Genomic DNA, 21506 nt, shown 5'->3' with positions numbered 1-21506 from the left:
GATAGAATTAGGATATCGAGGCAGGCAGAATAATAATGAGTGGGTGGGGGCGGGTTTTGTACTATGGCAACTAGCAGACAGTTTTGTTTATATGTGGAATATAAAGAATTGAACCACATGACCATAAAAAAGGAAAAAGAAGCCAAATGGACTCTTCAGAATTTCTGAGAACTATGGCAGCTATAGTTGGGGGTTGAGGGCACAGGACTTTGGTCTTGGAAACAGTATAAATAAGTGCCGCCTACCAGCCTTTTCTGGGCCCTTGTAAGCCATATAAACAGTAACTACTACCCTGTGAATAGCACCAGGGGCCTATTAGCACATTAGAGCCGCTGTCTCTTACCTGTGAACCTTTGCAGATTCTGGTAGCAGCTGATGAGGCACTCATACACCTGCTTAGAGCAGGATGGAAACCTTGCTAGAAATCCATTTGGTAGGTGGGGGTAGACAGTATAATGGTTGTGCAAAGAGACTCTCATGCCTGAGGCTTCAAAGTCCCAGGTTCAGTCCCCCATACCACCGCAAGCGAGAGCTGTACAGTGAGTGCTCTGGTTAAAAAGAAGAAGAATTAAAGAAATCCATTTGGTAAAGTACTGTGATGAACTTAAGACATCTGTAGTCATCCTCCACCTGGTAACTAGTTTTTGGTAATACATTCTAAAGAAACAATCCTGAGTCTAGAAAAAGCATTGTCTTCCACTGTTGTTGAAAATAAGTGAGACATTAGAATGGGAGCACACCTGGTAGAGCTCACATGTTATATGCCTGGCCTTGGAGCAATAAAATTGCCATGTGCCAAGCCCTGCCTCCACAAAAAAAGAAAAATGTAATTGTTCGGCGTGGTCTAATTATAAATCATAATCTATCCGATTGAGGGAGTATATGTAGCTATGTTAAATGATATTTATAAGGACTTTGTTAGAACATTGGAAAATAACTTTTTTTTTTTTAACCAGAGCACTGTTCACCTGGCTTTTGATAGTACTGGGGGTAGGACCTTGTAGCCTCAGGCCTGAAAGTCTCGTTGAAGGACTGGCCGGTGGCACTCTCAGTTGAGTGTTCATGTTACAATGTGCAGGGACCCGTCTCCATCTGTAGGGGAAAACTTCTCAAGCAGTGAAGCAATACTGCAGGTGTCTCTCTTTATCTCTACCACCATCTCTTCTTCCCTCTCAATTTTTCTCCCTCTACCCAATAAAAAATACTAAGAATAAACAGTAGAAATGTTCTTTTAAAAAAAGACTTTTTGCTTAAATATGCTGCTATGTCCCCAATTAAGGGAAAAATACTTTTTTAAGAATGAAAGAAGACTGGTCTGGGGAAACATCGTAATGGTTATACAAACAGACTTTGATGCCTGAGGCTCCAAGCTCCTAGGTTCAATCCCCAGCACCACCATAAGCCAGAGCTGAGCAGTGCTGTGGTATTTCCCTCTGTGTCTTTCTCTGTCTCTCCCATTAAAATAAAGTAAATAAAACATTTTTAAAAAAGAATAGAAAGGGTTGTAGGATTATATAATAGTGATGCCTAGACCCCTTCCACCAAAGGAAAGCATTGACAGTAAAAACAGACTAGAGAGAGCTGTTGGGGTGGTCAGAGAAGCACAGGCATCTGCCTTGGTTTGTTGTTTGCTTTTTCTTTTTTTCATTTTACTCCATTTCTGTATTTTAAGAGCTAATATCTTTACGGATGAGTTCCAGACTAGAGAGAGAGAGGGTATGTGTGTCTGTTTTATCCAGAGCACTGCTCAGCTCTGGTTTATGATGGTGGCAGAGAGTGTACTTGGGCCATCTGATGCCTCTGGCATAAAGGTCTGTTGTATAAACTGCTGTGCACTCCTGACACTTGAACTAGAGAAAAAGGCTTTCATGGGTCCTCAAAGATATGGCATTTCACAAGATAATAGATGGCATCCTTGAAAACATTCTTACAGAATGCAGATCAGTGATACCCACTGCCATTTGTACACCTATGGCATCCCTCAGTGCACTTGAATGAGCGGGAACTTGAGATTTTGTAAGCAAGGATATTCAACTAAATCAAAGATAAAAACAAAATTATCAAAGGTGGGGAGAGAAGATAATGGTACTGCATAGGACTTGCATGTGAGAGACACAAGCTTTGATTCCTGGTATCCCACAGCATAGCCAGACCTGAGCAGTGCCCTGGGGAGGGAAAAACAAATTGTGTTTGTGTGTGCGCGCGTGCGCGTTTATATGCATACATACATATACATATATCAAACAAAGAATCTTTGGCACAGTCTTTGGGGGTTACAGATTGAAAATCTGATGACCTAGAGTGTGTGTGTGTGTGTGTGTGTGTGTGTGTATGACTAATTTGCTTGTCTTGGGCTAGTTATTTTAAGATATTTTCTTTATCCCTTAATTACAAAATATTCAACTATGTACAATGGATATAATGATTTTAGTGTTTAAAGGTATATGGAGGGTTTTATCCCCTAATAAAGACTTGAAGTGACTGACTATACTTACTTTCAGTTTAAGCTGTTAGAACTCAAAAGACTGGGAGTAGCTATATATACTCACTTCTAGGACAAACCCCTTTTAGTAAATGGTTGATGTAAATTTTCTTGGTTGTCTCTTTCTCCCCATGGTCTATAAGATGGTCAGTTTGCGGCCATAGAATAACACGTCATGAAACAAGTCATGTGAATAGTAACCCTAATATCCTAGTTTCATGGACTTTTATTACTCTGTTCAATGCAGTAGAACCAACTAACACAGATTTTGTAAAGTCTCTCGGAAATTCGAACCAATGAAAAACACCTGAATATAGGCTAAAAGATTCTAATTTAGAGCCCAAAATAAGATACTAGAAGGTAGAAGTGCATTAGCTACCGCAGGGCATTATTACCAGGTAAACTGCTGTGTAGATAATAAAACATTTTACTGAAGGATTTATGAGGTCTAGGAACTAAGTAAAAAAGCAACTTCTAGACTAGAATTTATATACATGTGTGTAGTCATGCCAAGTAGTCAGACTGTATATTTGTTTCAATGATTTTGTGACTAATTCAATAGATTCTTAGAATTTCTCTGAGGGAATTGCTTTGAGAACATTTTATTGACACCATATCCATTTAGCAACCTGAACTAACCACTTTGAGGTAACATGGACCATCTTAAAATATCACTAGACATATAACTTAATTCAGTTTTAGGAGTGATAATTATAATAAGTAGCTTAATTATATAAAACTAATCTCTGGTATATAGATGCTTGTGATCTTATTTTGAAGAATTGAATAATTGTCTCACTTAATATTTATCACCTTTAGAGCTGTACAATTTAAAATTCTATAATGTGGACAATCTTACAGATTTAAATTTATAATCTTTGTTTTAGGACATGGACTTTGTACGCTTTATCATCAACTGCTTTAAAGTTTATTACCCTAAATACATTTGTAAGTAACATACTTATTTTTAAAAATATAATGTATTGAAACATAAGACAATGTCTGAGACTTGTAGAGCTCAGTTTTATATAGGCTTTTATACCTAAAACATTATCTCCTGGTTAACAGTTCAGATGTGTTCATAGAAATTTAAGTACTTATCTTAACTACATGTGGAGAGCTTTTTTAAAATAACCATTGTCCTTTACAGTTTTAAGAGTTCAGATTCTAAACTATACAGGTTGCATCCTATACCACAAGTACACAGGAGTAATAAAAGCATACTTTGATTTCCAAAGATTATATCTTTTATCCTTTCAATTGAAAAATGAATTTACAGTAGTGGATTATACGAACCTTTTTACATGCAAAAACAAATAAGCAGTATTGATAACTAAAGCACACTGTGACGAACTGTTCTCTATACAGGACACCATGAGCTAACTGCTATGTAAAAATTGTCCCTTAGCAAGTACTTGACTGGAACATTTTGAACATTTGTACCTGATGTTTGGAGTTAGTTGGTTTTTAAGTGTGATTACTCTATAAATTACCTGAGTGAAGAGCTCCTAAATTTTAGGTAGTTTTAGTTATTGGACTTGTATAATGGTTCCCTTGGGAACCTGCCTGCCCACATGCACAGTCTAATATCTTTAATCTGAGTGAGTTGAAAGTGAAAAGACAGATTAAAGACAGCCAAGACATCAGAAAATGGAAATTCACATGACTTCCTGGGCACACCCCTGGAAAATAGCCCAATTGGGGACTGTTGGAATTCATGACTAAACTGACCCTAAAGCAAACTCCCTATATTGTCTTACGTGGGCATCCTTTCACATCATTAATTTGAAATAAAGACAAAACACAGTAGGAGGGTCGGGGTAGATAGCATAATGGTTTTGCAAAGAGACTCTCATGCCTGAGGCTCCAAAGTCCCACACTGTAAGCCAGAGCTAAGCAGTGCTCTGGTAAAATAAAAATAAATTAAAAAAAAAAAAAAAACAGGAGATGTCTAGAGTCTGTATTTCCCCACACCCTATGCTCTCATGGCTTCAGGAAACTCTTCCTAGACCTTTGTAGGTTAAGACAGTGTCTGGGTTTTGGACCTATGGGATCTGCTGTTCCTCCTCAACCTGGCAGCCACCCTGATTCCTCAGGCTTGCTGTCATCTATCAGCAGGGGTTGCTCCTCGCTCTTCCTGTGCTTGTTTCTCTTTCTTGTCCAAAGTGGAAACTAAATACCACTTGTGTATTGGCATATTTAAAGGAGTTCTGAAAAGCCACTGAAAATAGCATTACTACCTGGCCAAGCACATTTAAGATTCTTTTAAGAAGCCTGTTAATTCACAAAAAAAAAAAAAAAAAAAAAAACCCACCTTTTTTAAAGTAAAATAAACTCATGGGACTGGATAAAGATGAATTAGAGCATTAACCATTTCCACATGACAAAACACTATATATTCTACTTACATAATCCAGCTTGTCAGACATTAAATTGTATAGGCTCTTAAACTGATTGTGCTTCAAGCTCTTCTGGACTTTCCTATCTTAAAATCTAGAGTTTGGTTCTTCTTAGCCATGTCCCGGATGAAGACTGAAATACTTTATTCCCTACTTGCATTGTACTGTCCCACATAAATCAAATCCTCCCAGTTCTCTGGTCAGAAAAGAATGAAACAGATAGCAAAAAATCCTTTGTGGTTTCTGGTTCTTACAATTGTTAGTAGGCCTATTTAATATCTTCATCCCAGTAAGCAAATAATACTTTTATGTACCTTTGAATTACTGGCTTCCTAGGGTTTATAAGATTAAGGGAAGTGGAAATAATTTTGTTTGTTAAAGCATACTGATTTATTATAAATGAAGGGTAGCAACAGATTGATCTAACAACATAATCTCCAAAAGAATTACAAATGAAATAATAATAAATGAGCCATGGGAATCGTCTTAAAACTCAGTGGAGTTCACTGGTACAACATGCCTTATCCAAAGACTCCACTCACCCACTTAGCCGTTGCATTTTGTACCTTTCTCCAAGCAACAGAAGAGTAAATGAACACAGAACAGGCTATCTGTCGAGGGCAGCGAGCATTTCCCACAAGCTGTCCTCGCGGGTGAGCCCCCCCCCCCACTGCTGTGAAACGTGACTTCAAGACTAGTACCCCTCACACTTCAAAGTCAGTGTTTAGTTATGTTTAGATCCCCAGTTTTTTCTAGACCGGGGACATATAGAAATGCTATAGCAGTACTAAATCTCATTCACTGAATCGTTTCTCTTTCAGCAAAATTTGTCATCTTTGATATGCCTTGGATAATGAACGGTGAGTCTATCACAAATGTAATGCTTTTTTTCAGACTGTACATTGTTCATCTGTTTGCACATGTCATTTGTGACATGGAAAGCAATCAAGAAAACCAACTTGGTTTTTTGTTTGTTTGTTTGTTTTTTAGCATCTCCAAGGCTTCATTGCTCTTGGTCAGCTTTTTTGGATATAAATAGATGCTAGATAGACCGACTGACCAACCAGCCACAGCACTGAAGTTCCTCCCCCAAGTGCCTTGGAGGCCAGGGGCTCAAACCTGAATTGTACACATAGCAAAGTGAGTTATCTTCCCAGTCTGAAACCTGGTTCTTAAAAAATTCAGTAAGATTGGCAAAACTAGCTAAACTGGTGGGGAAATGACTTAGTTCATTAAAATTAAGGATGAAAGAAGGGATATTACTATTCACTACAAGAGTGAAAAGGACTATAAGAGAATAACATAAACATGTGTGTCGGGGCCTGGTGGTGGTGCGCCTGGTAGAGTACACAAGGACCCAGGTTCAAACCCCCAGTCCTCAGCTGCAGGGAAAAAAAAAATCTCGAGAGGTGAATTGGTGCTGCAGGTGTTTCTCCTCTCTCACTCTCTATCTCCCCCACCTTCCCTCTCAATTTTTCTGTCTCTATATAGAAAAAAAACAAAGTATGCTAAGAAATAACCTAGATTAAATGGACAAATCCCTCAAAGTAAACTACTAAAGCAGACTCAAGAAGAATCTTAAGTATTAGGGCAGGTCAGTGGCGTGCTCAGTTGAACATATGTAATACCTGAGTTCGAGCCCTCACTTCCCACCTGCAGGGGGGGTACTTCATGAGCAGTAAAGCATGTCTGCAGGTCTTTTTCTCTCCCTCACTATCTCCCTCTACCTTCTCAATTTCTCTCCGTTTTATCAAATAAAATAGAAAAAAGAAAAACTAGCCACCACCAATGGTGGAGTCGTAGTGTCGACACCAAGATCCAGCAATAATCCTGGTGGCATTTAAAATAAATAAATAAATAAATAAATAAATAAATAAATAAATAAATAAACGTATAGCAAATAAAATTGAATTAATGGTCAAAAATCTTCATAAAGAAAAGTCATGGCTTGGGAGTCAGGCGGTAGCGCAGCGGGTTAAGCGCGGGTGGCGCAAAGCGCAAGGACTGGCGTAAGGATCCCGGTTTGAGCCCCCCAGCTCCCCACCTGCAGGGGAGTCACTTCACAGGCGGTGAAGCAGGTCTGCAGGTGTCTCTCTTTCTCTCCCCCTCTGTCTTCCCCTCCTCTCTCCATTTCTCTCTGCCCTATCCAACAACGACAACAGCAATAATAACTACTACAATAAAACAAGGGCAACAAAAGGGAATAAATAAATATTTTAAAAAAGAAAAAGAAAAAGAAAAGTTATGGCTCAAATGACTATTGGTAAATTTTTACCAAAGAAAAGGCAAGGGGGAGGGTAGGACACCATGATGGTTATACAAAGAGACTCTCATGCCTGAGGCTCCAGAATCCCAGGTTCAGTCCCCTGTACCACCATGAACCAGAGCTGAGCAGTGCTCTGGTTTAAAAAAATAATAATAATTTCCAGGTGCCAGATGGTGGCGCACCCGCTTTAGTTCTCATATTGCAGGGGGCAAGCTTCACGGGTGGTGATCATAGCTGCACGTGTCTCTCTGCCTCTCCTCTATCTCCCCCTCCCTTCTTAATTTCTGTCTGTATCCAATAATTAATTAATTAAAAATGTTAAAACAAAAAACAAGGGCTGGGTGGTGGTGGTGGTGTACCTGGTTGAGCATACATGTTACAATGAGCAAGGACCTGGTTTCGAGTCCCTAGTCTCTCCAACTGCAGGGGGAAAGCTTTACACATGGAGAAGTAATGTAGCAGAGTGTCTCTCTGTCTCCCTATCTCTGCTTACCCTCTTGATTTTTGGCTGTCTCTATCCAATAAATAAAGATAATAGGAAGGAAGGAAAGAAAACAACACAAGTTATTTAAAAGAAAAAAAAAATCCCTCCATGGCCCATGAAATAGCTCACTTGGATCATGTCCCGCTTTGTCATGTGCATAACCCAGATTCTAGCCTGGCCCCCACCATATTGAAGGAAGCTTAGATGCTATGGTCTCTTTTACACACTGTCTGCTTCTCTGTCTTCTGTCTCTACTTAAAAGAAAGGAAAAAACTTCTGAAAGAAAGATTTCCCCCAACTAATTTTTATGAGACCAAATAACGCAAGAAAAATAAAAACCATTGTTTATGAATACAGATGTACCTACCAGTGTTGATCAAAGTACTAGTGAATTGAATCTAACAGAATATAAGGAGGGTTATATAGCTGGATATGTGGGATTTAGCTCAGGAATGCAAAATTATTCAACATATGAATGTCAGTCAGTGACACCGTCTCTGTCCCTACCCAAGAGAAAAATTAACACATGAGATCATTTTGACTGGTAAAAACATTTGACAGAATTGACTGTCCTCTCATAAAAATCACTCAGGGACAGGGGTAGATAGCATAATGGTTCTATAAAGAGACTCATATGCCCGAAGCTACAAAGTCCCAGGTTCAGTCCCCAGCACCACCATAAGCCAGAGCTGATCAGTGCTCTGGTTTGAAAAGAAGGGGGAAAAAATTAAATAAATGGGGAGTCGGGTGATAGTACAGTGGGCGCAAAGTGCAAGGACCAGCGTAAGGATGCTGGTTCAAGCCCCTAGCTCCCCACCTGCAGGGGAGTCGCTTCACAGGCGGTGAAGCAGGTCTGCAGGTGTCTGTCTTTCTCGCCCCCTCTCTGTCTTCCCCTCCTCTCTCCATTTCTCTCTGTCCTATCCAACAACAACGATATCAGTAACAACGATAATAACTACAACAATAAAACAAGGGCCACAAAAGGGAATAAATTAATTAATTTAAATTTTTTTAAAGTAAGTAAAATTAAATTACTCAGCAAACTAGAAATAGAAAGTACTAAGAGTTGGACCAACTGGAAATTGAGAAGTAACCACTGTAGTCCACACAGGACCACCCTCACTTCTTATATCAGCTACAAGTTTAGGAATTCTAAAACCACCCTTAGATGCAGTGACCAAAAAAAAAAAAAAAGCTCTAAATGCTAGTTATACTCAAGGTTATAGTATTACAGGGTAAAGGATTCAGATTCAAATTAGCCAAGGAAATAAAAACATAGCACAGAATGCCCAGATGTGTAGCCTGTTACTTTCCCAGCTCAGATCTGTGGCAGTGTGACTGGACTATTCCCAATGAAGAAAGCTCAGCCAGACCTCAGTATTCTGACTGGGACCCCTTCATAGGTATGACTGACTGACTGACTGTTTACATGTACGTGATTGACCTCAGTCTCCAGAGCAGGTGTCTCGCTCTCTATCTCCCCCTCCCCTCAATTTCTCTCTGTTCTATCTAATAAAAATAGAAAGGAAAATGTATATATATCAACACAAAAACTTCTGCACAAATGTTCACAACAGAATTGCTATAGTGAAGAAGGATGGTAGCAACCCGGATGTTTATCACTTAGTGAATGAGTGGATAAACCAGTCTTGTATAGCCATAAAATCAAAATTATCCAGCAGTAAAAAGTTAAATACTTGTGCATGCTACTATATCATGGATGAACTTTGAAGATATGCTGACTGAATCATGCCAGCAAGCAAAAAGGGCACATATTGTATGATTCCATTCTTAACAAAATATCTGACCAAAATAAGCATAAAGCCAGAAAATAGGTGAGTGGTTGCCAGGGAAGGGGAGAAGTGGGAGATAAAGAAAGATTGCTGATTAATGAATGAGGTTTCTGTTTGGCGTTTTGAAGTTTTTCTAAAATTAGATAATGGTGAAGCTTGTAGAACTCTTGACTGTATTTTAAAACACTTGGAAGCATATACACTTTTAAATGGTGAATTCAAGTAGCACAGCTTCAAGTGTAAATTTACATATTTTGGATTGAAATATATGAAAATGTTTAAAAATTTTGTCTAATCAACTAAAGCAAAATGTAGTTTTCTGAGCTGCTATTTAATGATTATCATACAGCTTTTTCTTCCTGATTTTTTTTCATTTAGACTTTTGCCAGTTCAATGCAGTGATTTTTTTTTTTAAGATTTTATTTATTTATTCATGAGAAAGATAGGAGGAGAGAGAGAAAGGACCAGACATCACTCTGGTACATGTGCTGCCGGAGATTGAACTCACGACCTTATGCTTGAGAGTCCGATGCTTTATCCACTGCGCCACCTCCCAGACCACAGTGTTCTTTTTAACTTCTTTAAAATGTACTTAGACTGTCACAGTTGAAACAGGGTTTTGATAAATATAAAAAATGGCATGACAGAACAAGATTGTAATCAGTAGACAGCTATATTTGATAAGTTTATTCTCCTGCATTCTGAAAGTTCCCCCCAGTTAACATAACCTGCAGAGCTTGGGAGAATGGCAGAGCCGCTTAGGGACTGGATGGAGTTCTGGGTTCAGCTTACAGACCCATAATGAAGAGAGCTGCTTCCTTCTCCTCCTAACTTCCTGTTTGCAGCTTTTCCGATGGGTGCTTAACAGAAATGTAAGGCAAGTGACCTTCTTTGCCTTACTCATAATAGAGTTTGACTCATTGTCTGGAAATTGTAGTTGTGGGATCATTGATAGATTTGTTCAGAAGTCCAAACCCTGATTAAATTTATTAATGGACATCAGTATAATTTAATCTTCCCAAGGCTTCATGAAACAGCTGAAATCCATAAGGGGCAGTGACACTTTGTGTCTACAGGGATATGAGAACATTAAGTAGCATGACTTGAAAAGATAACAGTGAATAGATTAGGGCCCAAACTAGTTTCAGGAGCCCTGGGTTAGCACATACATGCTGGAAATAAATTAAGAATGAAAGGAATTAATGGGATGACTTTTTTTCCCCCCCCCTCCTCTAGCTGCTTTCAGAATTGTGAAATCCTGGCTTGGCCCAGAAGCAGTGGGTTTGTTGAAGTTTACAAGTAAAAGTGAAGTCCAAGATTATGTCAGTGTAGAATACCTGCCTCCCCACATGGGTGGAACTGTAAGTATTGTCCTTGAAATTTGCTACTAGAATAAGGCTAGATTGTGGCATAGTAGACCGTCTTCTTTCCTCAAGAGAGGAGAAGTGTTACTACAGCATTCAGAGAAAGATCGTAGTTACCCCAAAATAGCAAGCAGCAGTACTGAACCCAACTGTCAAGATTTTTGTTAATGATTTTACTATGTAAAAACATGAAGCTGGGAGTAGGTAGATAAATATTAAATGTGTAAAATACTACGTAACAATGAAACATGATAGGACATTGACTTGTAAGCTTTGAAACGTAAGGATTTGGTGTGCTTGGGTCTACTTGATTATAATTTGACTGTTATGATCTGTTTCATAGTCTGCTTACCTGGTAAAATTGTATTCATATAGAACCAGAAGACTAGAAAGGTGAAAAAGTCTTGGTGATTTGACCAGTTTGTTGTATTTAATAATTTTCCATGGAATCATTACAGCTTAAAATCAATGGCATTCTTTTTTTTTTTTTTTCTCCAATATTAAGGAATATACTCAGGGCTTCATGCAAATGAAACAAGAGCTCTGCCACTCAGCCACCTTCCTGGCCCAGTTTTGTTTTGCTTTGTCTGAGAGAGATCAAAGCCCCGGTCTACCACCCATAGAGTAACACTCATTTTGTGAGGCTGGAACTCAGGGCTTCACACATACAAAGCAGGCATTCCACTGCTGAGCTCACCTTGCTGGCCCTGTGAAAAACTGTATTTGTATCGAGGAAAAGATTGCTTTCCTTTCTCTGTTGTGAGTGGCCTATAAAGTGTCTGCAGTCAATAACCAGATTGTCTTTTCTTCAGTAGCACTGGTCTACAGCGCTGTGTATGTTTTAGGAGTAGAGGTTCACATCTCTTGAATGCATAGTCCCGCACCATACCACCACTAGCGCCCTAGCGGCCCCCTCTACCCACTGCCAGCGCCATCTTCCCCTCAGGCAAACAGTTCCACTGTCAGAACCCCAGGGTTAGTTTCTGCTTCGCTCATTTACTTTGCTTCCTTGTATTACCACATATGAGTGCAAGTATCCAGTATCTGTCTGACTTACTACACTTAACATAACCCCTTCATGCTCCTGCCCTGATACCAGGATTTCAGTGTTGAGCATAGCCACGCAGTATTCCATTCTGTGTACCGCGTGTCCTTCATCCATGCACCCACCCTAGTCACTAAGCTTGTCCCCATGTTTTAACTGCTGCTGCGCATAGCACTTCAGTAAACACAGAGGTGCAAATATCTGCAGATTATCCCCCGTCCTAGACGCCTAGAAGTGGAATTACTAGATCTTTTTTAACTTTTAAGGGACTTTCATACCATCTTCCAAAGAGGCTATACTACACCAATTTACAATTGCTGAGAATCTACACATACTGCTTTTAAGATTCTTCAGTTCAGTACTTGCAGTGTAGACCATAATGTATATGCATGTATGTATGTATGTATCTGTCAGGGTTGGGAATTTTAAAGCTTCCTGAATTTGGATACCTGTTTCTGCCCCCTTCTCCTGAAACCCCTGTGTTACTCCTCTTGCTCTTATCCCATAAATCCCTTAAGCTTTGTTTTTGTTGTTCTGTTTTTTCTTTGTGTGCTCCCCACTACCCAGTCTTTGAACTCACTGGCTGGGTCCTGTCACTTCACCTCATCTTCTGTGGAGTCCCTCCATTGTATCTTCTAAGTTCATTGTCTCTGCTACAATTCTCATTTTGGTCATCCATTCCAGGCATTTCAGTGAGCATCACTAAGGCTGTTGCTGTGAAATCTTCAAGCAATAAGTAGCTGTTTGATCAGAAATTTTTCCTGAGGCTTTCTTACTCTATCATTTGGGATATGTTTATCTCCTCTGTTTGGGAATTAGTTTATATCTGTAAGTTAGGTTTTAAAAAAAAAATCTCTTTTCCAGTCGTGTTGTCTGTTAAAATCAGAAGGTTGCTGGGTATGGGCCTAGGCGATGAGCCTAGGCGGCCTGGGCACCAGTCAAGAAGACTGGAACCTGAGGATGGGCAAAGTGGCAGCCTGACACACAGCCTTGTAGGGTGGGAGCCAAGACAGCAGGAACCCAGAGAGAGTGCCAGGGACTGTGGGCTTTGCACAGACTGCTTTCCTAGCAGCTCCTGGCTGGCACTGACCCTTCAGCTGCAGCCCAGCACCACTGAGGGAGCTCTCCCCAGGCACAAGCCTGAGCCAAGCAGTCCAGAAACTGTGGGCTCGGGCTGCAAGCCAGTACCGCAGGCTAGCAGAACCAAACATTTGTGTGTGTGTGGCGGTGTGTGTGTGTGTGTGGGGGGGGGGGGTTCAGGGCACTGTACTTCCTTGTGCAAACCTCCCTTGTGGATGCTACCCCAGGTGGGAGTTGTGACCACTCCTCTCCCCCTCCCCTCAGCAGTTTTCTACAGAGGCTCAGGCTCCAACTACTAGTGCCCAGAGACTGGGGCCACACCAGTGCGGTCAAGAGCCGGGCAGTGCCTAGAGAGTGACTGGTCCTCTTTCTCTGAATTGCAGCAAAAGTATCCTTTTGTGGTAGGGGAACAAGGCAAAGGAGGTAGAGGTCCCCTTTAAGCTCTGCTGGTAGATTTTATAGAGGGGCAGAAAGATACACTTATCGGCACGTGCAGGGAAGGGGCCTAAGTTTCCCCACCTTGCAACTTTTATGGGTTCAGGACATCTGAATTTTATGGCCTCCAAATCAGGTAGAAGGGGAGGTGCTGGTGCAGGGTGCAGACAGCTTGGTGGCAGACCCCTCTCGCGGTCTCCTTTTGTGGGGGGGAGTGAATGTCCTTCCTCCAGGAGTCTTCCCTAGATAGCCCCCTGACACTCCTAGTTTCCTGTGTGCTCAGTCCCTGGATCTCTGCTAGTCTCTGAAGGAAAGCCCCTCGGTTTTCTATCCTTGGCTTTGCCCCCCCCTTCTAGGGTACAGCCCTCTGATGCTAGGGCTCCCACAGAGGGAGTGAGCCCATCATTCCCCCTGGAGGCTGTGACAGTGGTGCATTCCCTCCTCCTCCCCCCCCCCCCAGTCTTGGGCCACGGAGCCCAGGTGACCCTTCCTGCCCTTTGTGTTGGCATCTCCTCTGTCTCCATGGAAATGGTCGCCCTCCAGGCTACCACTGTTTTGCAAAGGACCATGCTCCTAAAGGCTTTCTGTCCTGTTTCTGAGTGGAGGGCTTGAGGCCAGAGTCAAGGGAGACCGCCCCAGGATGTTTCTTCAACATCTGTGTAAAGAGTTATTTCCAGGGCAGGGGGGGTTATCATAATAAGTTTCAGGTTCAGTCCCTCCCCCCTTCCCCACTACTGTAAGCCAGAACTGAGCAGTACTCTGACGTCTGTATCTTTCTGTATTTCAATCTGTCATTAAAATAAATAGAATAAAATGTACTTATAAAAAAAAAAGTCCATCTCCCTCCCCAGTCTCTAGGAAGGATGGTTTCCAACTTTTCTCTCTCTCCAGATTGTCTATTATATATGCATGTGTTTCTATATTTACATAATAGTTACTATCGATATCATTCAGTTGTGAATTGATCTCACCATATAGTTTTAGATTACCACATTCACTCATAAAAGATCTGATTTTTTGTTTTTTTTTCCTCCAGGGCTATTGCTGGGGCTCGGTGCCTGCAGCATGAATCCACTGCTCCTGGAGGCCATTTGTCCCCCTTTTGTTGCCCTTGTTGTTGTAGCCTTGTTGTGGTTATTATTATTGTTGATGTAATTTGTTGATGGATAGGACAGAGAGAAATGGAGAGAGGAGGGGAAGACAGAGGGGAAGAGACAGACACCTGCAGACCTGCTTCACCACCTCTGAAGCAACTCCCCTGCAGGTGGGGAGCCAGGGACTTGAACCAGGATCCTTACGCCCTTCCTTGTGCTTTGTGCCATGTGCGCTTAACCCGCTGTGCTACCGCCTGACCCGTTTTTTTTTTTTTTTTTTTTAGGTTAACCTGATATAAAGCAGCCCTAACCCCTCATCTCTACATTAGTAGGTCAGCTGTTCTGCCAAAAGCTGCCTTCCATTTCTTATAAGTGTTGTATATATTTCCTCAGCTGACAACCCACTTCCCTTTTTTCAGCCTTATTTTATTGATTTAAAATTGGCCTATAAAATCAGAGGGCCTCAGGCCTATATATGTATATAACTTACCACCAAATTCCTGTGCCTCTCCACAGATCTGTCCCACTGCAACTTCCCTTTCCCTCTAATGGCTAAGAGTGTTTGGTTACTGTGATGGGGGTGTGTGTTCATTTGCTTAATTTTTCTGTTGATCGAGTCTATGTATGGGTGAAAATAGCCAGTGGTTGATTGCCTTTCACCTCATTTCATTTAGTATAAGCATACCCAGTTCCATCCATTTTTGATTCAAAAGCTACAGTAAGTAAGGAAGTGATGGACAACTACTGGATAGTTTCACTTGTGTGGAATATAGAGAATTGAAAGGTGGGGGAGATAGCATAATGGTTATGCAAAAAAAACTCATGCCTGTGACTCCAGAGTCCCAGCTTCAATCCCTTGCACCACCATAAGCCACAGCTTAGTAGTGCTCTGGTAGAAAACTGAAATGCATGAATTTGAGAAAAAAAAAAAAAGTCTGTGTGTATGTGTGTGTTGTGTGTGTGTGTGTGTATATATTCAAGCCATATTTGTGACCTTGGGAGAACCACAGCAGGTACTGCTGGAGGAGGTGGAGGGCATAGAACATTGTTGAGAGTGGTGTAGAATTATATTCCTTTCTTGTAAATCACTTTTAAATCACTAATACAGAAGATTAAGTGTCCATGTAGTTTTCCACTGAATATTTCATAACTGCTTTAGCAAGCCTCTGTCACGGGTGCTTAGGTTGGACCTGTATTTCAGCTGTTGTGAATAGTGCGGCTGTGAACATAGGGATGCATACAGCCTTTGGATGTAGTGTATTTCCAATGTAGCCATTTACAAAATTAAATGTCATAATTTTTAAAAGATTTATTACAAGATGAATCCACCACTCCCAGCCACTGTTTTTTTCGTTTCTTTTTTTCTTTCTTTTTGATAGGATAAAGAAATTGAGAGTGGAAGAGGGAGATACAAAGAGACAACTACAGCACTGCTCCACTGCTCCTTAAGTTTTCCTCCTACAAGAGGGGACTGAGGCCTTGAACCAAGATTTGTTTGTTTTTTTTTTTTAATTCTTTATTGGGGAATTAATGTTTTACATTCAACAGTAAATACAATAGTTTGTACTTGCATAACATTCCCCAGTTTCCCATAGAACAATACAACCCCCACCAGGTCCTCTGTCATCCTTCATGGACCTGTATTCTCTCCACCCACCCACCCACCCCAGAGTCTTTTACTTTGGTGCGATACACCAATTCCAGTTCAGGTTCTGCTTGTGTTTTCTCTTCTGATCTTGTTTTTCAACTTCTGCCTGAGAGTGAGATCATCCCATATTCATCCTTCTGTTTCTGACTGATTTCACTCAACATGAATTTTTCAAGGTCCATCCAAAATCAGCTGAAAATGGTGAAGTCGCCATTTTTTACAGCTGAGTAGTATTCCATTGTGTATGTAGACCACAACTTGCTCAGCCACTCATCTGTTGTTGGACACCTGGGTTGCTTCCAGGTTTTGGCTATTACAAATTGTGCTGCCAAGAACATATGTGTACACAGATCTTTTTGGATGGATGTGTTGGGTTCCTTAGGACCTATCCCCAGGAGAGGAACTGCAGGATCATAGGGTATGTCCATTTCTAGCCTTCTGAGAGTTCTCCAGACTGTTCTCCACAGAGGTTGGACCAATTGACATTCCCACCAGAAGTGCAGGAGGGTTCCTTTGACCCCACACCCTCTCCAGCATTTGCTGCTGTTACCTTTTCTGATATATGACATTCTCACAGGAGGAATCAAGTGGTATCTCATTGTTGTCTTGATTTGCATTTCTCTGACAATCAGGGACTTGGGGCATTTTTTCATGTGTTTCTCAGCCTTTTGGATCTCTTCTGTGGTGAATATTCTGTCCATGTCCTCCCCCCATTTTTGGATGGGGTTATTTGTTGTCTTGTTGAGTCTGACAAGCTCTTTATTGGTTGGTTATTAAACTCTTGTCTGATGTATGGCATGTAAAGATCTTCTCCCATTCTGTGAGGGGTCTCTTGGTTTGGGCAGTGGTTTCTTTTACTGTGCAGTAGCTTTTTAATTTGATGTAGTCCCATAGTTTTATACTTGCCTTAGTCTTCTTTGTAATTGGATTCGTTTCGTTGAAGATGTCTTTAAAATTTATGTGGAAAAGAGTTCTGCCAATATTTTCCTCTAAGTATCTGATAATTAATTTGTGGTCTAACATCCAAGTCCTTGATCCACTTGGAATTTACTTTTGTATTTGGTAAAATACAGTGGTTCAGTTTCATTCTTCTGCATGTTTCAACCCATTGTTTCCAATACCATTTGTTGAAGAGACTCTGCTTTCCCCATGTAATAGTCTGGGCCCCTTTGTCAAAGATTAGATGTGCATAGGTGTGGGGGAAGTTTTTTTTTTTTTTTTTTTTTTTTTAAAGAGAGACACACAGAAAGGGAGAGATCAAAGCACTGCTCAGCTCTGGCTTTTGGTGGCGCCATGATTACACTTGGAACCTCTAGAGCATCAAACTTGCACATTCTGTGATCTGACATGCAAAGCTATATCCGTACCCCTACTTATTGCTTTACTTCTTTATGGTTGCTGGTTAGATTTTGAGGCATTATTATTATTACTAGTGACATAACATTGGTTTACAGGAGATCATCTCAGATTTCAGGGGTATGGTTTCACACCTAGAGTAGCCACAGCTTACCCCACCGTCAGTCTGAGTCTTACCATTTCAGAAGATTTTTTTATAGTGCCTGATTCTTTTTTTATCTATTTTTTTTAAATTTATTTTCCCTTTTGTTGCCCTTGTTGTTTAACATTGTTGTAGTTATTGATGTCGTTGTTAGATAGGACAGAGAGAAATGGAGAGAGGGGGAGAGAAAGACAGACACCTGCAGACCTGCTTCACCGCTTGTGAAGCAACTCCCCTGCAGGTGGGGAGCCGGGGGCTCGAACTGGGATCCTTATGCTGGTCCTTGCGCTTTGTGCCACCTGCTCTTAACCCGCTGCGCTACTGCCCAACTCCCTATAGTGCCTGATTTTTATAAATGTATACACATTTCCTAAAGTTTTCTTCCATGCTTAGAGACGTCCACTCTCCTGAGATTTTACTTGTTTCTCTAATCTTCCTATGTATGAACCTTAGTTGTTTTTTTTTATTGTATTATATTTTTATTTATTTGACAGATGGCCAGAAATCAAGAGGGAAGAGGGAGTTAGAGACAGACAGCTGCAGCCCTCCTTCACCACTCGCAAAGCTTTCTCCCCTGCAGGTGGGGACCAGGGGCTTGAACCCCAGGGTCCTTGTGCCATGTAACATGTGTGCTCAACCAGGTTCACCACCACCCAGTCCTCCTTAGTTGGGGAGAGAAAGACAGACACCTGCTGACCTACTTCACCACCTGTGAAGCGACTCCCCTGCAGGTGGGGAGCCGGGGGCTCGAACCGGGATCCTTATGCCGGTCCTTGTGCTTTGCGCCACGTGCCCTTAACCCGCTGCGCTACCGCCCGCCTCCCCCAACTTTTGTTTTCCTTTAGGATCCTTTCAAGTATAGCTACCCACCACTAGTAGATGATGACTTCCAGACACCGCTGTGTGAAAATGGACCGATCACCAGTGAGGATGAGGCTTCAAGTAAAGAAGATCTAGAAAGCGATGGCAAAGAAACCTTGGAAATAGTTTCCAGTGAAGAACAAGCATGTCTTCCCAAAAAGGTGATCTGTTTAATAAAAAATGAAACTGAGTCCAAAGATGTGGACTATCCCCAACTCCACCACCAACTGGCTATGTGATGTGGATAATTCTCTCCACTTGCTGCCTTTCTGCCTATTACATGTAGTAAGAGGAAGGCGGAGACTAGCTGAGCATTAGTGCCCTATAAAATATAAAAGGCCAATTCCATGCTTTTGTATAAAAATGGATAGGATGTACCTGAAAGGAATTGTTTTATCAAAAATATTTTACATGGAATAAAAGTAATGAATTGGAACATTACCTTTATCTATTCTTGCCCCCTTCATCTTTGATTTAATCAACCCTTGTCATGTTTTTATGAACCATTAGGAACTTGGCAAATGTAATTTAGAACAGACTTAATGACATTTAAGGAGGAACCAATTTATACTTTTTTCCAATGACCTATTTATAGTTGGCTCTCAAATAATTATTAATGGCCATATTGAAGTCTGCTAGGTATACGACTTCGACATAATAAAACCTGTTAAATATTGTAATTTTATTAAACCAATGTAACATTTACTTTTTTTAAATGTTTTATTCATTATTGGACAGAGTCAGAAATTGAGAGGGGAGGGGAGATAGAGAGGGTTTTTTAACAGACACACCTGCAGCCCTTTGTCGCCTCTCGTGAAGCTTTCCTCCTATAGGGGGGGAACAAAGGCCCGAACCCGGGAACTTGTGCACTATATTGTGAGCACTTCACCAGGTGCACCACCAGTTGGCCCCTAACATTTTCTTTTTAACCTAATGAGCAGCCCATCGATCTGTGGCAAACAAAAAATGTATTCATCTTTCTTTTTATCCTTTTTTTTTTTTTATTGTTAGAGTAACCTAACTGACACTACTCCCAAAGAAGAAAATGAAAAAGTTGATTCCAAAATGAAAATTTTCAAGAAACCATCCAGTGTGTTTAAAGGGCCCTTATTACATATCAGGTAATAATAAGGATCTTACTGGCTATGCTCTCCTAATATACGTTGATTATCTTGTGAACACTGAAAATTAAGAACATCTCTGTACTGGTTTTAATATAATGGAAATACAAACTTCAGGGTTATGTGAAGACTGGCTTTGCTTCCAGACATAGTGGATATTTTTAGCTGCCTTTGTGTCATTCTGTTTAAAAGACTCTCAGCCCATATCAGGTAATAAAAGTGGACAGTTATGTATTAATAGTAAATCTAAATCACCTGAATTTTTCTCACTTTACTGGTACTGAGAGACTTTGCACAAGTTCAGGGATGCCAGAGATGGCACTGAAGTGTAGGCAGTTACTGATTTGGTTTTCCAAAGCTAAGGGTGAGTCAGAGAAATAGGATTTTCACTAATGTCCGTTTTGTTTTTTTTAAAATAAATGTGGCACTAGGGAATTGCCTTGAGGCCTTGTGTATACATGGTGCTGTTGAATGGCTTCTCAGTCCAACTTATTTTCATTTTTTATGTGGGAGAGAAAAAGACACTGCTCCCTTGTAGTGCTAGGGCTCGAACTGAGGTTTTTATTATACATGGTTAGGTGACCTATCTCCTGGCCCTGGGACTGCTTATCATTATGTAACGACTTTTCTCAATAACTTTTTTTTGTTTAGTATATTCATATTGGTACATCAACATTTATAGTAGTTTTTGTTTGTTTTTTTTGTTTCTTTGTTTTACCAGAGCATTGCTGAACTCCAGAAACTTTAGTGCCTCAGGCACAAATTTCTTTCTACATAACCACTATAACCATCCCCTGCATATATTCTGATGACTGATAAGTTCCGATTTATGTGCAGCTGTGTGTTTATGTGTCTGCTGTGTACATCTTATTTCCCATGTTGTTTCTGCCATTTTCCACATTAGAGTATTTGTCCATTTGTTTCCTGTTTTTCCCTCTCCTGTTTTAGAAGTTACACATTGTCTTTTTCATCAAAGTTTGTCAGAACCATAGGCTTCAGTCCGGCTAGAGGGGCAGGCCATGCAAAGCAGGGTGACTTTTGCCCCTGGGATATCTATTCACTGACAAGACACCCAACCAACATCTATCTCCCCAGAGTATCTGAGGGTCCTCACAGAGAGTGGTTCTGAGACATATATCGTTCCAGTCTTTTCTGTGGTGATTCTCAGATTGGATTCAAAGGAAGCCAACAATTGATTATATTTATTGTTTCTTCCATAACTGGGCAAAACCCTCCAGAGAAAACGCATCCTTAGAAATGTGTTCTCTTCCTGAATACATCCCTCTGATACACAGACGTTACTTACATCTTTAAATAGATTCATTAGATGTATTTCCAAGTTGGGCTACCAGAAGAATTCATTTTTTATCTAAAAATCACTCCTTCACATTGTCTGGAGATATCTGAGTCTTAGCTAATATAATTGAACCGCACAAACTTGGCTTTATTCTTTTCATGTTTAGTTTTGGGTATGGTTATTATAGTAGCCAGTAATGATAAAACTATTAAATAATAAATTATGTGAGGCACAAAACATTAAAGTTTGTCTAGCAGTTCACCCAGCGCACTACCTCACTGCTGCACTGGGCGAAACTTCAGTGCTATGATAGGGTTCAATCTGAAAAAGTTGACCCCAACCACTGACAAAAAATTGGGAGTCAACAAGATAATTCACCTGCGAGTTGTAGTGGCTAGTAATGCTAAAATTAACATTTTGCGCCTCACATAGTAAGTTTTTCTAGCGGTTCTCACCCACCTGCATTTGCTTTTTCGCCCCGTCTCTGTCTGGAAAATTCAACCCAGAACAGTGCAGCCCTGATGACCAGAAAAAAGTTATATCCCTAGAGAACTTTTTAACTTCCACTCTTTTCTGTTTTGACAAACATAATAATAAGCATCATTTCAATCTGTTTGTAATTAGGGAAAGTTGAAATAG

The 21506-nt window shown here is 40.6% G+C and overlaps 1 protein-coding gene across 3 annotated transcripts in view; it reads left to right on the top strand.

Annotated features, from left to right (window-relative positions):
- Positions 1–21506, top strand: part of MOSPD2 (motile sperm domain containing 2) — a 57966-nt gene that overhangs the window by 25515 nt on the left and 10945 nt on the right. For all 3 annotated transcript variants that reach the window (XM_016185737.2, XM_007517489.3, XM_060183019.1), the window contains exons 6-10: positions 3370–3430; positions 5703–5741; positions 10661–10785; positions 18434–18610; positions 19461–19570. In XM_016185737.2, coding sequence (XP_016041223.1) covers positions 3370–3430; positions 5703–5741; positions 10661–10785; positions 18434–18610; positions 19461–19570 — 512 coding nt within the window. The remainder of the gene's footprint in view (positions 1–3369; positions 3431–5702; positions 5742–10660; positions 10786–18433; positions 18611–19460; positions 19571–21506) is intronic.

This window comes from Erinaceus europaeus, chromosome X (genome assembly GCF_950295315.1).
Source record: "Erinaceus europaeus chromosome X, mEriEur2.1, whole genome shotgun sequence".
NCBI lineage: Eukaryota > Metazoa > Chordata > Mammalia > Eulipotyphla > Erinaceidae > Erinaceus > Erinaceus europaeus.
This window is presented reverse-complemented; position numbering and strand designations above follow the sequence as displayed.